This window comes from Cibotium barometz, chromosome 7 (assembly GCF_041138505.1).
Source record: "Cibotium barometz isolate CiBa-2024 chromosome 7, ASM4113850v1, whole genome shotgun sequence".
Taxonomy (NCBI): domain Eukaryota; kingdom Viridiplantae; phylum Streptophyta; class Polypodiopsida; order Cyatheales; family Cibotiaceae; genus Cibotium; species Cibotium barometz.
Window position 1 is genome coordinate 8,166,941 of NC_141052.1, and position 17,457 is coordinate 8,184,397.

Consider the following 17,457-nt stretch of genomic DNA (forward strand, 5'->3'; position numbering starts at 1 on the left):
GGATATGGCGGTGGCCCTCTTCCATGACCACATTGCCTTTCTTCAGGTAAGTGTGATCGATCATCGCCAATTCATCGTTCATGTTTTCATCATACTAGTCCCCTTCTCATTAGTAAATTGCTTTCACGAATAGGTCGGAATACTTCAAGGCCATGGTTAAGAAGATTGGGGAGTATGGCTCAACCTATATGCCCCCCTCATCCGAGAGCTTGCACACTACATTGCTCGAGAAGGAGAAGTGCATTGTAGAGCAAGCGGCCGACAACACAAAGCGGCACAAAGTGGCAATGGGAGAGAAACGGAGTCTCCCTCATTGTGGATGGATGGAGCAACACCCGCAAGATGAGTATTCATGGCGTGGTTGCATATTTCCGTGGAGAGATGTAGTTCATCTCATCTCATGATGCATCTGGCACCGGGAAGAGCACGGATGTGCTTACGGCTTAGTGGACTGCCACCATGGAGATCATTGGCCCCGAGCATGTAGTGGGCTTTGTTACGAATAGGGCGACGGGAGCTATCCTCCAAGGTATGTATAGACATGTCACGGTGTCCTTTTGTATGGCTCATTGCCTAAACAACCTCCTCAAGGACATAGGGGCATTGCCATGGATCAGCCCGCTCATTGAGGAGGCCAACACCATGGTCTCCTTTGTCCTCAACCACCAACTACTTTAGCATGAGTTCAACAAGAGGTCCTCTCTCTCTCTCCTCAAATATTCCGACATGCGGTTTGCCTACAACTTCCTCATGTTGGGCTGGTTGAAGGATTGTAGCGGTGCTTTGAGGGGGCTTTTCCTTAGTGATGAGTTAGTCGACAATGCAAGAGTGCCGTACAAACACTGGCCGAGAGTGTAGGTTACAGGTAGGTGACGCCTCTTGGTGGGAGAGTGTGAAGACCACGGATACTATGGTGAGGCCCATAGTCCACCTATTGAGGATTGTAGACGCTATGCAACCATGCATAGGCAAGGTCCAAGAGGCCATGGATCGCGTGATAGAGAAATTGAAAGACTTCGTGCCTAACGAAGACAAATACTAGGAGATCCATGCCGTCTAGGAAGGTGGAATTCCTATCCGTGCTAACGTAAACAAATACGAGGAGATCCATGCTTTGTGTCTAGGAAGGTGGAATTCCTACTACTCTCCATTGCATGCAGCAGCTTATGTGATGGACTCAGAATTCCAAGGCAACAAGCAGGAGAGCGACTGGGAGGTGAGCATTGGGTGGAGGATCATCTTGACCGTCTTATGCCCGATGTATCGTCTAGGTGCAAGATTAGGGACCAGCTTTCCATGTACAAGTCATTTCATGGCTCCTATGGTTGTCATGATGCACAGATCGACCGCTCCAAAGTTGGTGCCACTCTATGGTGGGAGGACTTTGGTTTGGATGGACCGGAGCTACAACAGCTGGCCATTTGCATACTTAGCCAGGCTGTCAACTCCTCTTGCTTGGAGCAACTTTGGAGCACCTACAGCCAGACTGCCTCTAGGAAGAGAAACCGACTCGGGGTAGAGCGTGCCAATGACCTTGTCTTCATCAGCGTGAACTTGCGAATGCTTTGCAAGAGCGTGACCAAGAAGGCAGATCCCTTCATCAAGTGGAAGATGAGTCAACAAGAAGAGCAACAAGAGGATGAGGTGCAGCAACAGCATGCCAATGAGGATGAGTTAGATGTTTCTTTGGCACAAGCTACCCATGACCATGAGGCGAGCACTTCACGTGGATGATCATTCGTGGATCATGATTCATGGCCCATGGGCCTTACTACTTAGCTCTAGGCTTTAGCACTTTTGAGTCTTTCCATGCTTTAGCCTTTTTAAGTTTTTTGTCCTTCCATGTATTGTGCCTCCTTAAGGCTTAGTCCTGACTCTTGAGTCACGACTCATTTTGACTTAATTATTAATACAATCAATCGTCAACACCGTCACTCTTTGATCGGCATATTTTGTTAATATGACTCAAAAGCTTACCATTTTAGTGTAATTTTGTGCTCATTTTGATGTACTTCCAAAGTAGAATAAGTGTAGAGTAGAAAAACTTTTAAAAAAAGTATTTTTTAAGTGCCGTTCTCTCCCCCGTCCGTGTTCCCCACTTATGGCCGTTGCCCATCCCGTTCCTGTTTTCGTCCCCTGTCCCTTGTGACTATGCCCAGATTGCTGTCAGGTCTCTCTCCTACTCCGCCTAAGGTAACTGCCTATGTGCAATCCAATCTCCGAGAGACCTGGCTGGTCCCATGCTCAAGGCACCCCAGGATATATGCGGTCGGGCCCCTAGCATGTGGCCAGTAAACGGATCAGGTGCTTCCAGACCAAAGGTTGCCGAAGTAGCTCCTCTGAGGCCACTGGAACAATCTGTCTGAGGACTGGCCTGAGATGATCCCAAGCACAAAGTAGACTGGTTGCGAATTTGTCCTCAAAGGCAGGACTAAAACCACGGGCTTGCATCTTTGTGAAGATCCATCTAGTACTCTGCGGCCGTGGGCCTCTGAGGCTCGGAGTGCGGGCTGAAATCCAGGCCAAGAGGAAATCCTTCCAAGGCTCACCATCGGGTAGGAGTCCTTTGATAATCAACTTGCCCAGCAGGGCACGACTCTGTATAGCTGGATCAATGAGGCCAAGCCTTCCTTTGCTGCTACGCGGCCGAATGATCACTCTCCATGCCACCTTGGCCTTGGTTGGCTTCCCATCACTTCCGGTCCACAAGAAGTTCCGGATCAAACGTTGTACTTGGCCAATACATGCCTGAGAAAAGGCCCAGCACGAGGTGATGTACCACATGGTGGCAAGCAGTACTTGGTTTGCCACCACCACTCTGCCTGCTAGGGATAGCCTCGCTAAGCTCCAGTATAAAAGCTTCTTCCAAATACTCAGAAGAACCAAAGCGAGCTGCTGCTTGGGGGAGAGATGAATGCCAACCTGGCAACCGAGGTATCGGACTGGAGTATCCCTTGGGATCCACTAGAAAGCCTCAACTGGTCGCCAAGTTGGGGTGGTTGTGGAGCCTACCCAAAAACCACACGACTTGTGCCAGTTGATTTACGCTCCTGATGCACGACAGAAAATCTTAATCGCCTCCGCAAATCTCTGGAGATTCCCAACATCTCCAGCAAGGTAGGTTGTTGTGTCGTCTGCAAACTCTAAGTCCAGCAGCTCCTCTTGTGTGCAGAGGGGAAGGCGCAATCCCTGAAGTCCGATCTCTTGGGCGGAGAGAAAACTACTCATGGCCTCGGCGGCAAATAGGAAGAGGTACGGCGCCGGAGGACAGCCCTATCGAACCGAGCGCGAAAGGGGGAATCTGTCGCCTCGGGCTCCCTGAATGAGAACATGGTTGTGTGATGCTAAATAAAGTCCCGAGACTCCATGAATCCACTCCATGGGGAATCCCATCCGGCTCATTGTGCCCTCCAAAAAGCTCCAGTCCACCCTGTCATAAGCTTTCTCAAAGTCTAGGAGTAGCACAATGAGGTCCTGTTGCCGCATCCTTGCTGAAGCTGTTGCTTCCCAAAAGGTAAAGATGTTGTCCATAATGCTCCAATCCTGAACAAAACCAGTCTGAGTGTCGTGGATCAAGTCTGGGAGAGAAGGCTGAAATCGCCTGCTGATGGCCTTGGCCAAAATCTTATAGGCCGTCCCTAGAAGGGTGATGGGTCTCCACTGCCGGATCTCCAATCTATCACGATCCTCCTTGGGAATCAAATGTATTAAGCCCTCTGTGAGCCTCTCTGGCATGGCACCTATGAGCATAATCTCATTGAAGGCAGCGCGAAGGCCACCTTCCATGAGGTCCCAATGGCGAAGAAAGAAAGAGACAAGAAGCCCATCCGCCCCCGGGCAATTGCCCTTGGGTAATGTCGTCACCGTCTCCGCCAGCTCCTCCAAAGTGAAAGGGGTCAATAAGAGACTGAAGGGAGAGGGGAACCACCTCTCTCGTGTGTCTCCAGACTCTCTCGTGTGCATCCATCACCTTGGGGGATAATGGGGCACCAGCGAGAAGAGATCGGAAGAAATCCGTGGTGATGGCTCTCAGATGCAGGGGATCAAAAACAATAGCTCCGTCTTGGCCACGCAGCCTACGAATAGCGTCGCTCCTCCTGTGGGGGGCAGCTATCTCAAAGAAGTCTCTAGTAACTTTGTCTCCGGCCTAAGTCCAGAATGAAGCCCTGGTATGGTATCTATACTCCACCCTCCTCTCCTCAAGGGACCCAATCTCCATGCGGGCGGCAGCAATCTGACTCTCAATCTACGGGCTGTTTGGGGAACTCTCCTGAAGACGTTGTAAAGAGGCTAGGCCCCTCCTTAGACTCCTCTCCTCCTCCCAATCTACTCTGGGCTGCCTCCTGTAAGAAAATACTGATCTCCCCAAGGCCATCATCCAAAGTGCACGCTACAGAGCCTGAGGAAAAGTCCAGTCCAGTCCATATCTGCTCAATCCGGCTGTGGATCTGGGGGTCCTGAATGAGGCTGTCTGGAATCCTGGCGCTCGCATGCCTGTCATGCCTCCATGGGTCCTCTAGGGACAAAATAACTGGGGCATGATCTGAAAATGTAGTGCTTGCCAGAATACCAACTATGCCTCCACGGCTGCAAGCCCACTCGTCAACATAAAATCTATCCAGCCGAGAGAGGTTGGGGCCAGTGCTCCGCCTATTTGATCGAGAGAAGCTAAGACTCCTAGGGCTACGCCCAAACACTGGAAGATGCCAAGGGTCCTGTCTCCTAAGAATCAGTATCATCTCCTCCCATGCAAAGTACTCTGCTCCTGAGATTGTGACCATTCCACCTCCAAGTCTGTCCTCTGCTGTCTCTATCATATTGAAGTCACTGCCCATGCACCAAAAATCAGCCCGAGGCAGGGCCTGTCGGACAGTGCTCCAAATGATAGCTCTACCTACAGCAACATTCGGGGCATAAATGTTGAGGAAGCCAACAGTGTCCTCCCCAATCAGAATGGTAACCCACTAAGCACGTCCTAGAACTATGACTCCTGATCCTGTCATAGACGGCAGAAGCTGCTCACTGACAGAGAGACACTTTCCTTCTTTTCTCTGAAGGGCCGAAGGATGGAGACCAAAAAGTATGACTCTTGCCTGGTAGAATCTTCCCGCAGCGATGGGTACGCCTCTCAATAAGATGGTGCTCGTGGAGGAAAAGAATGTCGATAGGTCCCCCCACCATAGCTCGTTGCAGCTCTCCTCTAAGGACGCCTCGCCCCTGAAAGCACTGAGGCCCCCCTAAGCCGTGAATGTTCCATGAGACAATCCTTATATTTATCTCTAAGAGTCTTGGGCACGGGCTTAGACAGGGAATAGTCACAATCTGTCCTGGTGTGAAGTCGTGCCAAGTAGGTGTGGATCCTACCCTCCATGTACTGCCACTCCGCCCGAGTGCAAGAGTATGCATGCTCTGTGCTCCATCGATCACTGCATACTCTGTGCTCCATCGATCACAATGGAGATATTTGTAAGAAAGGGGGAGAGGTATTGCGATAGAGGTATGCATGAACACAAAAAAGTAGCACCTCCAGGCTTGAGGGCACCATCTCCCCTCCTTGGTCTCTGCGGGCTGATCCACCAAGCTCCATCCTGGCTAGAGGCCATAGATGAGTAAGAATGTCGGTGATGCGGAGATCCTGTAGATGATGCCATACCTCAACTGCCTGATCTTGAATGGTAGCAGCCACCGACTCTATATCCCACTTTGTCCCGGGGGCTGCTCTCAAGGGGAAAGAGAAGATCATCGCGCCATTCTCTGGCGTAGAGGGTTTGGAGTGGTGGAAGACCACACGTACCCGCATAGGGGCTACAATCTCCTCAAACCTATCCATCCCTTCCGTCGGAAGATACCAGAAGAAACTATAATCCAGAGGTTGCCCCAAGTTCTTGGGGCGTCCGCCCGGAGACTCAGGTGCGAGAGCCCTTACCGGTGAGGCCGCAATGGTCATCTCCACCGGCTCTAAGAAACGATGAACCAGGCGATGAACGGAACTCGCCGGTTGTCTCCTCTCCGGATCGCGGGTGCGGGGGGCCGACAAGAATGCTCTGGAGAGGCGGATGGGGAGGTGATGGTAGGCACGGAGGAAGAGGAAGGGGCAAATGGAGCGACTGTGGGTAGAGTCGGAGGCGAGGGTCGGAGAGGGGGGGGAGGAGGCGAGGGGGAGCGGTAAGGTGGAGAGGCTGGAGAGGGATGCTGCTGAGAGGTATCCATCGGAGAGGAAGGCTGCTAGGGAAGGCTCGATGAAGAGATGGTGGGGTCAACCTGCCCCACTGAGCACTCAGGGCCAGAGGAGGAGAAGTGACGAGGAATCGGCCACCACATCCGGGGGGGGGGGGGGTCGGGGGGTTGGGGGTGGGGCTCTTTGTGACTGGTGGGGTCAACCTGCCCCACTGGGCACTCAGGGCCAGAGAAGTCGTGACGAGGAATTGGCCACCACATCCGGGGGGGTGGGGGGTGGGGCTCTTTGTGACTGGTGGGGGCCCGTCGTCTACGGGCGGGTGCTGTGATCAGTGCTCGAAACGGTTCCTTGACAAAACCGAATCCTCTTGCATGCTGCCTGCCTGGTGCACACGGCGGTGACGCTCAGCTCTGGTGCTCGGCCGCCGAGGACCCGGGCGGGGGCCAACCATCCGCCACTCTCCGGCTGATGGGTCATCCATTGTTAGAACCTGTTGCTCTGCGGCCTGGGAACCTGCTCCACCCTCAGCCTCTGTGAGTGGGAAGTAGGAGGGGGAACCACCGGGGGTGGTCTTCTTGTCTGACACCGAGGGCAAGCTCTGGGTAGATGACCCATTTGCCTTCAAATGAAACATTGGCTTGGAAGGCCGGAATACTCCACTCTCTGTAAAATGGGGTCGCACGAAGGCTGGGAATCGATATCGTGTGAGGCACATAATCCGGCGAGGCAACACAGATTCGGAGAGATGGAATCCCGGCTGCTTGTGCGAGGGCCGAGGCAGCGGTGGGGGGGATTCCATCACTCTCCCGATGGCACCACCTATCACCCGGAGAAGAGGAAGGTATTCCTTCCTGAGGCTTGGAAAGCAGACAATCACGGGAAAGCCTGAAACTCCAGCGAGAGGGTCGGATGTCGGGTTGAAGCCGTGTTGCCACCGTGCAAAGAAGGCCTGGGCCACATGCAATGCAATGGGGCTCAGCTGCACGACAAGATCAGATGCCACTGGCGAGGCAAACTCAACCTGGTAGTAGCCATGCCCCAAAAGATGAATGTTTGCGATCTTTGCAGGCGCACCTAGGAGGCTAGCTTGAAGAAGATCCCTGAGTTGGCCACGCGCGGGGCGGTTACCGACAATCTTGCAAACCAGGGTGGAGGCCTCTAGTGCTGCAAAAATCGTGGCGAGGATCTAAAGGTCCGCATCGGAAAAACATAAGCAACGCCGGCCTCGGTCGGGGATGACGGAGCAGCTCTGCCATGGAGTCCTCCCGAGGGAAAAACCAGAAAAAGCCGAGACTTGCCGAATAAAACACTCTGAAGACCTAAAACAAACTTGTAGGAAACGGGAGAGAAAGAGGGTATGGAAAAAAGAAGAGGGGAAGGGGAGGGGCAGGCTCAAGGGGGCAGAAACCCCTTGCCAAAACTTGTTTTGGGGGGGGGGGGGGGGGGGGCGGGGAGGAGGGCAGTGAAAACTTGTTTGGGGGGGGGGGGGGGGGGGGGAGAAACCCGAGGGAAAAAGAAGACGGGGGGAAGGCGCTGTGACGCGGAGAGGAGGGGTGGAGGGCGCAGGCGTGTAGGGACGGGGGGAGCGCAGAGCTTCGTGCACAGTAGTGCGCAATGTTTCTTATGGCTGTTTTTCCTTTAACTAATTGAAGGATCTTTTTCCCAGAAAAAAAAAAAAGAGCATATAAGGAGTTGTGCAAGGCTACATTTTCGAGGCCCTCTAGGAATCGCCCAATCAGCCTTTTGTGAGAGAAGTTCTCTATCATTACAATGGGAATGGAGATATCTCACCCGGTTGATATAATCCCGAATGGGGAGGGCAACATGCGAAAGAACAGAAAGGGGGGGTGGGGGCTGTCAAGCGGGAGCAAGGGCTGTGGGGAGGGGCATAGAAGAGGGGATGGACAGATGGCAAAGGAGGGGAGTGGACAGAGGGCGCAGAAGGGGCGCGGGCAGGGGCACAGGGGGGAGAAGCGCAGCTGCGCAGGGAAGGGGGGGGAGGAGGGCGGCGAAAACGGGGAGGGGGGGGGGCTGCGATGCGAAGAGGAGGGGCAGAGGGCACAGGGGTGCATGGACGAGGAGAACGCAGAGCTTCACGCACAGTAGTGCGCAATGTTTCTTGTGGTTGTTTTTTCTTTAACTAATTGAAGGATTCTTTTCCTGAGAAAAAAAAAGAAAAAAGAGAGCATACAGGGAGTTGTGCAAGGCTACATTTTCAAGGCCCTCTAGGAATCGCCCAATCAGCCTTTTGTTAGAGAACTTGTCTCTATCATTACAGCGGGAATGGAGATATCTCACCTGGTTGATATAATCCCGAATGGATTCTCCATCCTTTTGTCTCACAATGTGTAACTACTCGATTGGACTCCATCGAGTTCCTTGTCGTGAATATCCCACTTTGAAAGCCTCTTTCAAGGCATCAAAAGTGGCCTTGACTTTTACCTTCAGTGGTCGGAACCACTATCTTGCTTTTCCATCTAGGGTGTGGCCAAAGGCACTCACCTTAACTTGATCATCTACATGGCCGAATGCCTCATAAATGTGGTTGAACATTTCGAGATGGGGTATGGGATCTCCAGCCCCATCAAACTAAGTAATTAGTTTAGAAATGTGGGCAGGTTTATTTCAGTCGTCTTGGCCCTTGCACCGGTTGAACCGGTGCGAGTGGTGTCATTCCTATAGCTAACCCCCTTCCTATTTCCATGGCTATCCTCAACATCTCTGGTGTCAGTCTTGCCATGGCTGGTGTTGCTGCAAGTTGGGTATGGTGGGGGGAGCTAGGCCAGCAAAATAGTATCCCATCTGTGGTCCTTGCCTCAGTGGTGGGCTAATATGTGCTTCGTAGGGATCCACATGGTATCTGGGATACATTCCGCGAGGTGGATAGTTGTTGTACATAGGTACCGTGCGCTAGCTGAAATGTTCTGGGTAGGCTCTTTCCCTTTGACGAGAGGTTTCTGGGCCTAGGTGAGCTGTCTCCTAATCTAGGTTTAGTGCAAGCCTTCGGTCTTGATATGATTTTGCCCCGTTACAGTAGTTGGCATGGTTCCCGAGACCGCTGGATTAGTCTAAATTGGGTGACTTGGGCTCGGACCCATCTCTGGTCTAGGGTCTAGCTGGCTGCTCTCCTTGGTTGGCGATCCATGCCTCTATCCTTCGGATGAGGATCGTCCGATTGCGCATTTCCCAGGATAAAGTTCCGAAGTCTCGCGGGAAGACTTCTTTGTGAATGTGCAAGGGATTGAGGGTCTTGCTCGAGGATCAGTGGTTTGTCCACGCACTGGGCAGCCAATCCTTTTGCCTCTAGGTCAAGGATAGTGCGTCTCGTGCTAGGGTGTTCATTGCTCTTCTTGGTGCTATCAAGGACTAACACCGTTCGACTCCATGCTGTGTTGATCGAAGGGTCTGATCTCACAAGCGATTGCGCGTAGGAAGGTTCAGCGTCGTCAAACAGAGGGTTGTTTCGCACCATTTTCCTGAACATAGGTACATGAATGTGGCGAATGATAGTGCCGAATCACCCTCTGAACAGGGGATCCTCTCTTTCTTTATAAAAAAAAGAAAGGTACAGCCGTATGTATATAAAGGTACAAGCGTGGCTTAGTGGAAGGTACGGGTGTGGATTTGTCAGGGAATGGGTGTACGTTGGTAAAGGTACGACTATTCACTTATCGGAGGAACGGGCTTACGCTTGAGTTGGTACAAGCATGGCTTAGTGAGGGAATGGACGTACGCTTGTAAGGGAACGGACATTCACTTTCTAAGGTATGGCCGTACGTTTGTAAAGGTACGGACATATGCTTTCAAGGATTGGCAGGTCTCCTGAATGTGTCTCCTGGCAACTACTCTCTAATATTCCCTTGAGAGTACAACTGTACTCTCTTTCTACTCCATTTCAATGCGCTTTGTGCTCCCTTTAATGCACTTTATTCCTTTTTAATGCTCATTGTTCTCATTGATGAGGCAGATTTGGGAGGAGAGTTGCCTGGAACGACTTCATGACACAAAGGCAGCCTTTGTAGAAAACCCAACCATCTTGTATCAAAAAGTGGCATGGTCCTGTGGCATCCAATGCTTGTTTCCATTGTGTGCCAAATTCTTTGGAATCCACGTACGTGTGCTTCATGTCATCTAGTCCCGTACCAACAAGGTCGAGTCTAGTGTTTTGAATCAAAGTCACTGTTTCCTTGCTACTCAAAGCATTGGCCACTGGGCTGGCCTTTCTTGGAAGGTACTCAATCATACCACCAAATTGTTGGAAGATTTGTCTCCTACGGTGCTGACGGTCACTCCACTGCACACTTGGCATTGTCCGAATCTAGCGCAATGCCTGATGCTTGGTGTGAACCTCAAATTCTCGCCCATACAAGAAATTCTTCCAATGTTTTAGGGCCTGAATTATTGCTTAGGAGTTCTCGGTCCTAGACCGAGTAATTTTTTTTTTAAAAATGGGAATGTAGTCCGAGTAATTCTTCTATGCCGGAAGTAACTTACGGGACATGTAAGGGATGCCCATTTGCGCTGAAGATGCCACAAGTTTGTGGCGCTCCACATGTGAAGAAGAGGACCACCAACTGATGTTTAGAGCTCTGCTCCAAATGCCAACACCGCGAAAGCACAGGACCGACAGCCTCCTCTCAAGCGAAGGCAAGGCTGAAGCACAAGCGAAGAAACACCTCCACTACTGCCCAGGGCTGAAAACGTAGCCCACGCACCACCACAACACCACCAGATGATGGAGAAGATAGCATAGGAGAGAAAGTGCTGCTGCCACCACAAAAACGCAGCCACCAAGAGAAGAAAACGCAGCTACCAATGTGAAAAAAACAGCCTTCAGGATGAAAACGCAGCAGCCAGAGGAAAACGTAGCCACGAAGTGATGAATAAAATGCAGCCACTTGGAAGATTGCACAACACACGGCCTTCTGCTGCATATGAAGGTAAAAAAACGCAAGCCTTCTTCTGCTCCCAAAAAAACGTTGAACTTCTTGGAGGAAGGAAACCCACCACCGCCTTGAAGTGCCGGTCACCTAAGTGATTGATACCATGATAAAGTTGCGCAACGCATAGGAGAGGGAGAGCAAGAGAGAGAGACATCAAACAATGTAGCAAGAGGCTTTTACAATGGCAATACCAGCCGATAGATGGTGTAGAACATGTGCCTCTTCTTCGATGGATCTACCTCCTTTGTGGGTGTTTTTTGGCAATGATGGACTGTTTGTTACTGTCCAGCCCCTTTCTCTCTCAATTTTGAGAGGGGGCTGCTTGTTCCTCGTACCTCGTTCCATTGGAGAAGTGTTGGAGATCGGTTGTGAAGTGTTCAGATCATCAGTGGCACAATGGCTTGCTTGCAGAGGTGTGCTATTGCCATGGATATGGGTTCCCTCTTGGAGGAGGTATCTATTCTTTTTCTGAAGAGCAGGTAAGATTCCCTCCTAGTGGATAGGATCAGGCACTTGCTACAGTCAACAAACAGGACGGTGTCATTGCTACTCTTCTAGAAAGTAGGTTGATTTGGCCAAGGATTGCAAGACCAAAGGTATAGCCTAGGCCAGGACCAAGTTTTCAAAGACGGGCAATGATCATATACAGGATGACGACTTTGATACTTCTAGTGTCCCCAAGGTTGCAAAAGCCAAGGAGGACTTGGATGGTCAACTTCTATAGTTATAAGATAGTTCTCGTCCATGTGCTTCCAGCCAGAGAAGGCTTGTGGGTGGGAGAGGGGGCTGTTAGTAGCTCCATTTTTGGTGCATGGGAACCGTGAGTCGGAGTTCCAAGCATTAAAATATCTGGCGAGACAAGTTCATTTTGAAGCTATGGACTGGATGTGTTCCACGTCTATTGCTTGGTGTAGCAGAGATTATGGATTGGATGAGTTCCAAGTTCATTGTTTGAGGTTTTTTGGGACGTGATGTGTTCATAGTCCATTGTTGGGGGATAATGGGCGTGGTCTGTCCGGCAGCTCATCATTCTATACTTGGAGTTCACTGCACATTGGTGTGGAAATTCGGAGCCAAGCAGATTTCTTTGTTGTTCGTGATGGCATTGTGTTTCAAGGAAATAGGTTGGCAGGCATAGAAACATGGGACGGGGAACGGGAACGGGGACGGGGACGGGGAACGGGACGGGAACGGGGCAAAAGGCCGTCCCGGGGACGGTGGAAAAAACGGCAATCTGAAAACGATTGTTTTTTTGCAATTTTTTTTAACACACTTGATTTACACTTAGAAACCAAGACATTAAGCACAAAATTGCACCAAAAAGAGGAGAAATGCATAGTCGTATTAGCAAAAAACTATAATGGGGCGCCGATGGCGTGATAAACAAAAGTGAGTGTACAATGATCAATCTAAACAAAAATGCCAAATGGCATAATGAAAGGCCCAAGGAGGGTGTACACTCAAGGCAAAATGACTAAGTGCCAAGATACAAGACTCAAGAGACTAGGCAAGAGGCTGAAAAGGGTGAAGATCAATCGTGACCTCCTCGGTGAAGTCCTCCATAGGCTGGTCCTCAAGTGGGAGGGGAGGGGGAGGTGGGGGGGACAATGCCTCGGGCACAACCTCAAGCTCCTCTAAAATCTCGGCCCTCTGCTGATCAGAGAGATGTGGGTCCTGCTGTGCCTGCTCCCATTCGGTGAAAGGATCTGCCTTCTTTGTCAAGCCCTTGCAAAGCATTCGCAAGTTGGCACTGACAAACACCAAATCATTTGCACGCTGTACACCAAGGCGGTTCCTCTTCTTAGAGGCAATGTGGCTATAAACTGACCAGAGTTGCTCTAGGCAACTGCTACTGCAAGCCTGTGAGAGTACGCGCACAGCAAATTCCTGCAACTTTGGAGTTTCCGCACCATAATCCTCCCACCAAAGTGCAGACCCTACCTTGAAGCGGTCCGCCTGTGCATCTGCCAAACCAAAAGCCCCCCGCTTCTCTCTATAAATCTGCAATTGGTCCTTGATTGTGCGGCGATCCTCCTCACTAGTGTAAAGGCGATCCAAGGTTTGTCGAAGGCCTTTGCTCACCTCTTTGTCCTTGTGTTGCCCTTTGCCTTGAAACTCAGGATCAACAATGTAGGCAGCAGCATGGAGGGGAGAGTGGTAGGCTTGCCACCTTTTCAAACATAGGGATTTGACCTGTTTATAGTGAGGCTTGACTTTGAACATTGCTTTTAGCTTCTCTGTCATGCGATCCATTGCCTCGTACACTTTGCCAATGCATGGTTGAGTGGAATCCACCACCCTAAGGAGATCAATAATCGGTTGCACCATCTCCACAAGCGCCTTGGCCTCCTCCCACCATGCCGCATCATCCGTCCTTTCCCTGCAAAATTTGCCGACCGTCGTGGAAGCCTCTGAAGTGCGTGCAAACTCATCACTGAGGAAGAGTCCCCTCAATGCCCCGCTACATGTACACAAGCGGCCTAGCATGAGAAAGTTGAATGCAAACCTCGTCTCGGAATACTTAAGAAGAGAGAGGCTTGACTTCTTGGAAAACTCGTGCTGCACCCTGTGATGGTTGAGGACAAAGGTCACTATTTTGTTGGCACCCTCAATGACAGGTGCAACCCAATCCAAGGCCCCTATGTCTTTGATAAGGTTGTTGAGGCAATGGGCCATGCAAAAGCACACGGTGATGCGAGGATAAGTTGCTTGGAGAATTGTCCCCGCCGCCCTATTTGCCGGTTCTCCATCCGCACATATGGCAATGACATTCTCCGCCCCCACCGTCTCTAGTGTTGTTGCCCACTCCGCAGCAAGTATCTCGGCACTCTTCCCCGTCCCGGAAGCATCATGGGAGTCGACAAAGTATGTCTCCCCTCGTGAGTAGGCAACAACTCCATGGATGGAGCGCTTTCTAGTGTCACTCCACCCATCAACGACGAGGGTAACACCATTTTCAGCCCATTGCTCTTTCATGTGGTTGGCCGCCACCTCCACGCTTGCCTTCTCCTTGTCAAGGAGAGAGGTGCGGATGGTCTCCGAAGAGGGGGGAACATAAGAGGGTCCATACTCCGCTATCAATTTGCACATGGCCCGAAAGTATGGAGATCTATCCAAAACACCATATGCAAAACACAAACAAAATTCAGATTTTTACCATCATTTAGTCTTTTAAGTTTTAGTCTTTAAAGTTTAAAGTTTAGAGCATGATATTTGAATTTTGAATAGTACATGAGCATAGTGCCAAGGACTTACCGTGCCGCCCGAAATGCTATGTGGTCATGAAAGAAGAATCGTGCCACCGCCATGTCCACCTCCTCTTTCAATTGAGGGTTCCAATTCTCATCAAGAGTACTTTGGCGTCCCCGGGAAGCGGATGCCTCTCTTGATGAACGAGGTACATGCGGCGTTGATGTCCTCACAAAGGATGTGGGGTCGACGGCCACTTGAGGATTGCGTTTTGCCAACTCGGCCGCCTCATAAACCACAAGCTTTTCAAGGAGCTCCTTCTTCTTCTCGGCCGAAACCTCCTTGCAAAATTGCACTTCGTTGCCGGGCTCATGCAAGAAGTGAGCACGCACTTTGTGGGCACCGCCGGTTCGCTTGTAGCCGCAAAGCTTACATACCCATGGTCTTGAACCACCCCCTTGACCGTATTGTGAGCACTCTACCTCATCCCACCAACTCCATCGATGTACGGCGGGCCTCCTTCTTCGTGATGGAGTGGGTGTTGAAGTGGTGGAGGCGGCGGCGGACCCGGGTTGAGGAGAGGAAGGGGTTTGAGAAGAGGATGCCATAGTGATAGAGACTAGAGTAGAGCTTGAGATGGATGGTAGAGCTTGAGAAAGAGTCAAGATGGAGAATTGGGATGGAGATGTTGGAGAAGGAGAGCTTGGACAATGGAGAGGGTGAGCTTGGAGAGGGAGAGCTTGGATGTTGGAGAAGGAGAGCTTGAAGAGGGTGAGCTTGGAGAGAGAGAGCTTGGATGTTGGAGAAGGAGAGCTTGGAGAAGGAGAGCTTGAGCCTTGAGCCTTGGGTCTTGGAGAGGGAGAGCTTGGAGAGGAGATGGCTTGAGGAGAGCATGGAGGTCTCTTATATAGAAGATGGGGAGCCATGTGGGAGAGCTTCAGCCTTGAGGAGGAGTTGCGCATCACCAAACGGCTAGGAGAGACAGCCGTTGAAGCCCCGCCCAACGGTCAAAAACTGCGCCAACGGTCAGTTTGACCGTCCCCGTACGGACAGGGAACGCCGTTCCCGGAACGTTCCCGGGACGCGTTCCCGGCGTCCCCGTTCTGCTGTCTGGCTGCCGTCCCCGTCCCTCCGTCCCGCGGACGTCCCGCCCCCGTCCCAGGCGTTCCCCGTCCCTAGGGTCCGTTCCCCCCGTCCCATGTCACTATGTTGGCAGGTTCTCTTTCTGAGGTGTATCCGGTAGTGCGCAATACTGGAGTGTCCATGGTTGCATCTTCATCAACTTATCTTCTTCAGACTTTTTTGCATACTATGTCATGACTATTTATTGGTTTTTTATGTCCTTTTTCTCTTGATAGTAGGTCGTGAGAGGCTGTCGGCCAGCTTCCTTTGCATCACTATAAAAGGGGCCTCCCATTTTCACTTGTATCATTTAACCTATTCACAGGCACATGTCACCATCTGTTGGCTGGTATTGCCATTGTAAAAGCCTCTTGCTGCATAACATGATGTTCATTGTCTGATGTCTCTCTCTCCTTTGCTCTCCCTCTCTCCTATTTTTTGCTTCCGCATTGTGTAACTTTATCACCTTCTAGGACAACGCACACTTGACCAAGACTATGTACGGGACTTGTACACCTGATCTTGGACTCTTAGAGTGGAACCCTGGCTGACTCGTCCCGGACTGGGGCTCACATGGGACCAATTTCCACTCAAGGTCTTGCATCTTGGTATCAGATATATCCACGTAGCATCCAAGTGCAGGAGGCACATGACACACACAGACACGGAAGAAAAAAATACAAAGTAGTTGGATATTCTATATAGACAAGATGACAGCTGGATGGACAAATTGGTAGATGAAGGCACATAGATAGAGATTTTAAAATAATTACAAATGGCATTTTAAACACGAGCACACGGGCACATGGATGTGTGTGTGTGTGTGTGTGTGTGTGTGAGAGAGAGAGAGAGAGAGAGAGAGAGAGAGAGAGAGAGAGACTTTATAAGACGAATTGAATTGCAAAGCAGGATTTGGCCTGGATCTGGTTTGGAAGGGGACTTGCTGTAGCCAATTTTGTCTACTTCAATGTCAACATGTTCTGTTTCATCATTCCAAGGTTTATACCAAGAGCATTTCAAAGATATCATGAAGCGAAAGTTGCTTCCACCCCAGCAAGCAGTGCTAAACCTGCAACTGTACCTCCGAAAGAGGTATTATTAGAAAAGAAAGCCAAATAATCAGGTCGAATTTATGGGGAAAAAGAATGGTCTGAAGAAGGTTGGTTGAAGTGTGAAGTGATATACCTAATGGTGATAATTTTGAAGACATCAATGCTAGCTTTGAGGTAAGACGAGATCTTGGATTTTGGTCTTTGATGGCTTTCATAGGCACTGGAAAAGTTAGTAGAACCCCTGTAATAAGCTGAAAGCTGTACCCTTTCAAGTTTCTACGGGTTTTAAGCTCTGCGTCTGTAGTTAACGTTTAAGGTACAACTTACAGGGCAAGTGCTCATTGAAGTTAATTAGCTGAGTCTTGAGTTTCATAGTTAGAGCTCAGAACCTGTTTGTTCAAGAATATACTTCAAAGCTTAAAGGTTTGTGTATCAATCATGTGGCTCTTCTCTGCTGGTGCAATATCCGATTTATGGCTTAGTATCAGAACGCAAGCAGGGGGATCTTTTGAAAAACGAAGTTAAGTTATTAAAGTGGATTTTATAAGTTAAAGTCAGTGTAGGTTTGCAGATGAATTACTTTTTGTTTTTTGGGAGGTTTACCGACTGGCGCTTCACCAATGCATTTATCATGTGCCCTTCTTGTACTGCAATTTCTCTTTGATGAAGTACCGGGCTGATATGCGGAGACGACAGTTAAAACTTGGGTTTAGGATTGCTTCATATACGTTGTCTTGTTCCTACTGGCTACATCTCTTGATTAACCTGTTTGGCCAAGTTGCCTGAATTCCGTGTAGTAGCGAACCAAACCAGTGGGATCGTCCTGTGGATGCTCTGTGCCATGCTCTCATCGGTGGAGGAAGGTGCTCAGCTGGCGTTCCTTTGGTAGGAGTAGTCCAATGTTGGTTGGGGTCAACTTGATGTGCCCATGCTTTTCATTGTAACATGCAATGATAGCATTTGGAGCTGTGGA

At 50.4% G+C, this 17,457-nt stretch overlaps 1 protein-coding gene across 1 annotated transcript in view; it reads left to right on the top strand.

Annotated features, from left to right (window-relative positions):
• LOC147636647 (uncharacterized) overlaps window positions 1-16,924 on the top strand; it is a 46,828-nt gene extending 29,904 nt beyond the window's left edge. Inside the window, exon 3 of the mRNA XM_086800102.1 lies at window positions 16,342-16,924. Within this exon, the coding sequence (XP_086656228.1) occupies window positions 16,342-16,551 (210 nt within the window). The 3' untranslated portion in view covers window positions 16,552-16,924. The remainder of the gene's footprint in view (window positions 1-16,341) is intronic.
• The last annotated feature ends 533 nt before the right edge of the window (window positions 16,925-17,457 follow it).